The sequence below is a fragment of the Oxyura jamaicensis genome, unplaced genomic scaffold (assembly GCF_011077185.1).
Source record: "Oxyura jamaicensis isolate SHBP4307 breed ruddy duck unplaced genomic scaffold, BPBGC_Ojam_1.0 oxyUn_random_OJ102134, whole genome shotgun sequence".
Taxonomy (NCBI): domain Eukaryota; kingdom Metazoa; phylum Chordata; class Aves; order Anseriformes; family Anatidae; genus Oxyura; species Oxyura jamaicensis.
The window spans coordinates 26,563-34,200 of record NW_023312231.1 but is presented as its reverse complement, the minus strand read 5'-3'; the positions used below and the strand labels follow the sequence as shown (position 1 = coordinate 34,200).

General features: G+C 47.1%; 2 protein-coding genes across 2 annotated transcripts in view; one reads left to right on the top strand and one right to left on the bottom strand.

The window, feature by feature from the left end:
• LOC118160154 (IgGFc-binding protein-like) overlaps positions 1-1,950 on the bottom strand; it is a gene marked incomplete at its 3' end in the record, with an annotated part of 18,849 nt that extends 16,899 nt beyond the window's left edge. Inside the window, exons 1-2 of the mRNA XM_035314691.1 lie at positions 1,823-1,950; positions 788-841 (exon numbers count right to left, since the gene is read on the bottom strand). Coding sequence (XP_035170582.1) covers positions 788-839 — 52 coding nt within the window. The remainder of the gene's footprint in view (positions 1-787; positions 842-1,822) is intronic.
• Positions 1,951-3,217: 1,267 nt separating this feature from the next.
• LOC118160152 (IgGFc-binding protein-like) overlaps positions 3,218-7,638 on the top strand; it is a 19,644-nt gene continuing 15,223 nt past the window's right edge. The window contains exons 1-7 of the mRNA XM_035314690.1: positions 3,218-3,452; positions 4,049-4,093; positions 4,185-4,217; positions 4,482-4,612; positions 5,071-5,352; positions 6,294-6,431; positions 6,811-7,001. Coding sequence (XP_035170581.1) covers positions 4,057-4,093; positions 4,185-4,217; positions 4,482-4,612; positions 5,071-5,352; positions 6,294-6,431; positions 6,811-7,001 — 812 coding nt within the window. The 5' untranslated portion in view covers positions 3,218-3,452; positions 4,049-4,056. The remainder of the gene's footprint in view (positions 3,453-4,048; positions 4,094-4,184; positions 4,218-4,481; positions 4,613-5,070; positions 5,353-6,293; positions 6,432-6,810; positions 7,002-7,638) is intronic.

The window sequence follows — 7,638 nt, the reverse complement described above, 5'->3', positions numbered from 1 at the left end:
GAGTTTATAGGGCATTTTCCTCCTCAAAAATAAATAAAAAGAAATCGGGTATTAGATTATTATTTTTTCCTTATGAAGGAAAAGAGGTAATAAACACCCTTTTTTCTTAAAAAAAAAAGGACAAACAAACAAAAAAAACCATTAAATGCATAATAATAGGTGTTTTCCAACAACTGAAACACAAAATGGGGAATAAAACTTATTTCTTAAAAAAATAAAAATAAGGGAAACAAGGGCTTTTTAGCCTTGATCATGCTGTTTAGTGAAAAATAGGATGTTAAGGGTTTGTTTTTTTTTTTTTTCCTTGTAAAAAACATATTATAAGGGCTCTTAGTAAAAAAATAATAAATAAAAAAATTACAGGTGAAGATGGCTTTTTCTTTTTTGGGGAAAAAAACAGGTTATAAGGGCTTTTTGGCAAAAAAGGGAAAGACCAGTGATAAGGACTTTTTTTTTTTTTTTTCCTAAAAAATAGGGAGTAAATATTTTTTCTTGTAAAAAAGGAGCAGATGATAAGGGTAGGTTTTTTTGTTGTTGCTTTGTTTTGTTTTTTAAATAAATAGTTGATAAGGGATTTTTGCTGACAAAGACACAAAATAAAGTTTTTTGCTGAGGAAAAAAAAAAAAACACAAAAAAAACTGTTTTTTTTTTTTTTTTTTTTTTTTTAAAAAAAAGGGGGGAATAAGGATTTCTTACTGCAGAAATGCACCAATTCCCCCCCAGAACAAGCCCCATTCCCAGAAAAGTGACATTTTTTTGGGTGAACAAGGTCATATCATCACTCACCACACATCAGGGACAGCCAGGCTGGGAGCCACCACATCTCGCCCATCGCCATCGCTGGATAAAAAAATGCCAAGAAAAAGTGAAAAAAATGCAAAAAAAATGAACGTAGGGTTGAGCAGAAGCCTGGAGGCCACCTCGATGTCCCATCTTAGCTCAAAACTACCCCAAAGTGATGTTTTTTAATTTTTTAGGGAGGTGAGCCCCACCCTTACCCCACTGCCACCGTGTCCAACCCAACTCCTGAAGCCCCTCTGATGCCACCTCCAAAACCTCGTCCTTCCCCCTTATTTCCATCAACTCCACCTACCCCGTAACCTTCCACCAAGCCTCCTATGAATGAATCTACCCCCAAGTCACTGAAATTTGGGACAAAAAGGAGCCAAAGTGCAGGGGCAAGCCCCCTGCCCACCTGCAGATGCTCTCAGAGTTGCGGGTTCCTCTCCATCACCCAACGTCCGTTGGGTTTGGCTCCCAACTGAGAGCTCCAACAGGGACCGGGTGTTTTGGCTGGGCTTGGGTTGGGGGAAAAAATCCCCTTTTAATTAATTTGTGGTTGATTTAAGCCAGCTGGGAGCCCTTCCTGTTGGGTGGAGGCATCACCGACACATTATTTTGCTCACGTGGAACATACTAGGGGCTCCCAGTAGAACCGAGGATGAGTAGGATGGGGATGAAGATGGAGATGGGGATGGGGATTAAGATGAAGATGGGGATGAGGATGGGGATGGGGATGGGGATGAGGATGGGGATGAGGATGAGGATGGAGATGGGGATGGAGATGAGGATGGGTATGGGGATGAGGACGAGGACAAGGACGGGGATGAAGATGAGGCTGGGGATGCAGATGAGGATGGGGATGAAGACTCGGATGCAGATGAGGACAGGGATGAGGATGAGGATGATGAAGAAAACAATGGGGATGGGGTTGATGATGAAGATAACAATGGGGATGGGGATGGAGACGAAGATGGGAATGAGGAGAAATGTAAATTTAAGAAAAAGAGCAGAAAGTCACTTAGAAATGGAGCCACTTACTGATAGGCTCAGCGCAGCTCTTTGCTCTTCCCGAAGCCCATGGAAACGTGAGGATGGAAGGGAAAAAAGTGAAGGGTTGGTCCCAAGTCCTCCCTTTTTATAATCAGATGGGACCAATCTGTGGTTTCATGAGAATCTCCTTGCAGAACTCACCCGGGACCTGGGGTGGGGGAAAGGAATTGGCTCTGAAAAAGACAGATTTTGGCTGATTTGAGATAATCTTGTGGAGGGGGATAGGGCAGGAGCTGCCGAGTTCTCACGTGGCTCGAGGAGGTCAAGTTGCAAAACAGGGTTTCCTGAAAACGTGAATATCTGGGGCATATGGTGAGCCAGGATGTGAAGATATGCAGCTGGTTTTCCTAGCCCTGCAGTGCTTTCCTTGCAAAAAAAAGTTTGCAGGGGAACCTTGTGATGGGTGCAGGATCCTCAGGGTGGTCTTGCAAAGGGTGCAGATCTGCAGGTGACCTTGCAACGGGTGCAGGATCCACGGGGAACCTTGCAATGGGTGCAGGATCCACGGGGAACCTTGCAATGGGTGCAGGATCCACGGGGAACCTTGCAATGGGTGTGGGATCCACGGGGAACTTTGCAATGGGTGCGGGATCCATGGGGAACCTTGCAATGGGTGCAGGATCCACGGGGAACCTTGCAATGGGTTCAGGGTCCATGGGGAACCTTGCAACGGGTGCAGGATCCACGGGGAACCTTGCAATGGGTGCAGGATCCACGGGGAACCTTGCAATGGGTGTGGGATCCATGGGGAACCTTGCAATGGGTGCAGGATCCACGGGGAACCTTGCAATGGGTGCAGGGTCCATGGGGAATCTTGCAATGGGTGCGGGATCCATGGGGAACCTTGCAATGGGTGCAGGATCCACGGGGAACCTTGCAATGGGTGCAGGGTCCATGGGGAACCTTGCAATGGGTGCGGGATCCACGGGGAACCTTGCAATGGGTGCGGGATCCACGGGGAACCTTGCAATGGGTGCAGGATCCACGGGGAACCTTGTGATGGGTGCAGGACCCACATGGGACATTGCAATGGGTGCAAGACCCATGGAGAACATTGCACTGATTGTATGACCTGCAGTCACTCCCTTTAACATTATTTAATTGTTGGTTTTTTTTTTTGGCTATTGCAAATGCCTTCGGGCCAATAAATCCCGCTGGACACACAACATCCCCAGCTGCAGCCCAGCACCCTTTGAAATGGTGTTTTTTTCTGCCTTTCATCGGAAAAATCCCATCGGGGAATCCCCAGGAACGACCCCCCTTCCCCACATCTGCTCCTCTGCTCCACCTCCATGCCAAAACCCCATGTAGGATCCAGGAAAACATCAGGAGGAGCCAGCTGTCTCCCAGGTCCTGAAATCTTCCCCCGAGATCCCAGGGGACTGCAGCTCCACGCTGCCTTGATGGGCAGAAATTTGGCAGATTCCACCGTGTTTCTGCCTTTTTTTTTTTTTTTTTTTTTTTTTTATGGCAGAGGGAGGCCGTGAGGGATGCGTGTTAAAAGAAGGGTCAGGATCTGCTGGAAACTTCATTTCTTGGTGGCCACGCTCTCGTCCGTGCCTCTTTTCTGCCCTCCTTGCCTCCTCCCCGTGAAATCGGGACACTACGAGATATCGAGGTAAGAGAATTACTTTTTCTTCCCTTTAATTCCTCTCCGAATTGCTTAAAATTGCATAAACCGAGCAGTCCGAAATGCTCCCGAGGAAGGACCAGTTTTGGTGCAAAAAAAGGATTGTTCTGCTTGTTTTGCAGAATGTTCATCTAATCATCCTAATGACATCATGCATCCTCTGCCCTGCCTCAGCTTCTTTTTTCCATCCAAGAAAACAACTAATTATTATTATTATTAATATTAATATTATTTAATATGCACGTGTATTTTCACCAAAATCCCACCAATTCATGGCTAGTTTTGCTCCAGGGAGTGATTCCCATGGGTTCAGTCCCCAGACTGGGGCAAAAAGGGGTGAATAAAAGGTTGAAGTGAGCAGGTGAGATCTGCTTTTTCTCAACTGCCTCAACAATAAAAATAAAAGCCTTCTTGGCCAGGCAACGCTTTGAAAACCAACCAAAATAGCTCATCGCGTTTTGGGTCAAAATTGCTATGAAAAAAGCCCGGCTGTTATTTTAATGAGAAACCTTTCACCTCCAGGGCATCACCAGGCTGCTTAATTGTTATAATTAAAAATTTGCAGATTTTTTACAATTTTGCAGGGGCCGGGATGAAGTCCTCCTTCACTTTCCTGCTCCTGCTGTTGGGTATGTGGGGGAAAAAAAAAATGGGATTTCTTCCAGGGATGCTCTTAGATGGAAATGTGCTGGTTAATATTTCCCCCGCTCTCCTTTCCAGAAGCCGTGGTAAACGTCCGACCAGTGCAAGAAGGTGAGTTTTTGGGCTGTGGGATTTGCATTAATAGATGATATTCCCACCCAAAATGTGGTTGTTTGTGTTTTGGTTTGGGAAGGAGGAAGGGAGTGGGGCTTCCTCATGGGTGTATGGAAATGCAATTTTTTTTTTTTTCTTCAGGAATCCCAAACGTGACAAGCTTCACCCCAAAATGCAAGAGGCTGGGAGGGGCTGGGGTGGGGGTGGAGAAGGTGGATGGGGAGTTGGTCCTGCAATACCCCAACCTCTTCCTTCCTGCAGCATCCCTGTTCTACCCCTATGGCTTGGACCAGAAAGACCAGAAAACCCCCAAACTTGATGACGGTTCATCGAAGATGCTGTCCCTCTCCGTGCCCTTCACCTTCTATGGCAAAAAGCACCAAACCCTTTATGTATGTGAGCAAAAACTGTGTCCTCCTTGCACGTCTCTCCATTTTCTACCTTTCTCGCTTTTTTTTTTTTGCTCTGCCTTTCAGTCCTTTTTGTCACGGGCCCATCCTTCAGTCAACCCTTCCGTGGGAGTGACCCACAGAAGTCTTAATATGAGTTTCTCTGGTGCCTCAAAGCATCTTTATAGAGTTAGTGGGTCTTGGAGGAGCCCTACACCCTTGGGTATGGCCAAGTTGACGTGTGCTACATCCCATCTTCCCCTTTTCTTGATAGAGCTGTAGAGGCAATAGTGACCTAAATGCCTCCAGCATGGTCCTGGAGACGTAAAAGTTGCTTCATATCTAGATCTTGCATCCATCTCTAGAAGCCCTCAAGCTAGTCAAGGAGCTGACCTCACATTAGGGCTCCAACGTAGGCTCTGGTTGCTGCCCCACCAGTGTTAATCCAGTTTCTTTTGCAGGTGAACAACAACGGCGTGATTTCCTTCGACAGCCGGGTCAACCAATACACCCCCGACCCCTTCCCCCTGGCTGACGGGAGCTCCTTTGTGGCACCGTACTGGGGGGATGTGGACAACGTGCTGGGAGGGGATGTCTTCTTCCGCGAGACCACGGACCCGACGCTGCTGGGGCTCATCACCCAGCACATCAACCAGTACTTCCCCAACATCCCCTTCACCGCCACGTGGGCTTTCGTGGCCACCTGGGACCACGTGGCCTATTACGGCTCCACCTCCAACAAGGTAAGGTGCACGGCTAGGGCCAAATGAGGTCCCACGTGCAAAAATTAATTTATTCTACCTAGCTCCATGCAGAGAAACACGTGGACATGGGCAAAAGTGTTGTGGAAGGAGAATGAATTATGCCCTCAGACTGGTCATCAGGATCAAAGACATCCTAAACCAAAGACAAGCCTAAACCTTTGGCCTTTGCAACCCATTTATTGGTCTTATGACCTGTGTGCTGGCCTTCATGCTTCATATGTTGGCCTTCATGTCCCATTTGTTGGCCCCATGAACCTTATATTGGCCTGAAGGTCCACTCATTGGCCCTTCCAACTTATTTGTTGGCCCATTCATTGGCCTTCAGACCCCCTATGTTGGCCCTATGACTCTTTCATTGTCTTTATGACCCATTTCTTGGCCTTCACAGCTCGTGCACTGGCTTTATGACCCACTCATTGGACCCTGCGACCCATTTGTTTGCTTTTATTGGCCTTCACAACCCATTTGTTGGCCTTCATGAACCATTTGTTGGCCTTATGACCCATCCATTGGCCAGCTGAGGTGAACACGTGTCCCCCCAGTGCCTCTCTTCTACATGCCAGCCCTGGACATCAAAACCCCCCAGAGCTCCCCAGCCATCCCAAAGTGCTGACACACAGGTGTCGTATCCAAACCTTTACTCCCTGATTAATTTATATTATTTTCCTGGGCAGAATGTCGGCTCTTCCACCACACCATCCCTCTGGGCACCCCCTGCAGAGAAAGAAGCTCTGGTAGAGCACCAAAAGTATTTGTCTGGAGGTAGATGTGGTAAAAAACAGCTTGGATAACCATGGCTTGACCAAGATGGCCTCTTGGCATGGGTCTAGGCGAGGAGTCTGCACTCATTTACACATCTCAGGGTCCCATCCTTACTTGCTCCCTCTTCCGAGGGTGTCATTTGCCCCTTTCTTTCTCAGGGGAACACCTTCCAAGCCACCCTGACCACCAACACCGAGACGTCCTTCATCATCCTCAACTATAAGGACATCCAGTGGACCACGGGGGCGGCGAGCGGTGGTGACGCCGAAACAGGCCTTGGAGGGACCCCGGCCCACGTACGCGGGGCTGAACCAGAGGCAGAGGGAAATGGGGAAAAATGAAGGGAATTAAGGAAGAGGGGAGGAGGTTGGCCTGTAGCATCATTTAGGAACACCACCAGGTTCACCAGGTGGATAGCCCATAATATTCCTGGGGAGGACACCAGGTTCACCAGAACCTCACCGTTTTTGGTGGGCCAACAACACCAGATTTGCCAAAAGCAGAGGACAGCCCCGTAACCTTTTGGGGAGGACAAAACCTGAGGTGGGATGTTGGCCAGTAACGTATTTTGGGATCAACAACACCAACAGTAGAAGGTTGGGGTCAACAGCACTAATTAAATCCCTGTGGGCTGGTGTTTAAGCCCCAAATCCTCCTTTTTTGTCCTATTTCTAGGCCGGCTTCAACAGTGGAGACGAAACCAACTACTACAATATCCCCGGCTCCCGCACCGAGGCCGTCATAAACATCACCAAGACCTCCAATGTCAACGTCCCGGGGCGCTGGGTCTTCCAAGTGGATGACTTCAAGGTGACGGGCGTCCCCACTGAGATGCCCAAGGTCGCCGACAGCAACAACTGCTGGTTGTGAGTCGGGTTTTTGTTTTTTTTTTTTTGGTGTGAATCTAGGAAAAAAAAAAAAAGAGAATTGCAAAAGTAAGGATTTGGAAATTGGTATTATCTTCCCCAATACCCTGGCTTGCATGAATCTTGGTTTCTTCCTGCAGATAAACCAATGCAACTGGGACAGAAGGACTGTCCCCACTGGTCCTGTCCCCGTTTCCCCCCGTCAAACGTGTGCAACAGCCTCTGCCAGAGCAATAAAATTGCAGTCGAGACATCGTGGCTCCTGTGTCGTCTCCATTTCTCAAATGTCTGTGTGTATTTAGGGATTTGGGGAATTTATGTGTATGAATTTATGCTCTTTGTGTGCACGCATTTAGAATTTTTTTTTTTTTTTGCATTGCGTACCTGAATTTGTTTATTTATTAATTTTGGCTTCAGTGTGTGTGAATATATATATATTTTTTTAGTCTGTATATGCATATTTATGGGTGTTTTTTGCCCTTTGTTAACAAATTTATGATTATTTTGTGAACAAATTTACGATTTTTTTGGCTCCTATGTACACAATTTTATGTGTATTTTTTTTTTCCACTTTGTGTGCAAAACTCGATGATCCACGTGCATGAATTGGTGATTTCTTGTATTATATGCACGCATT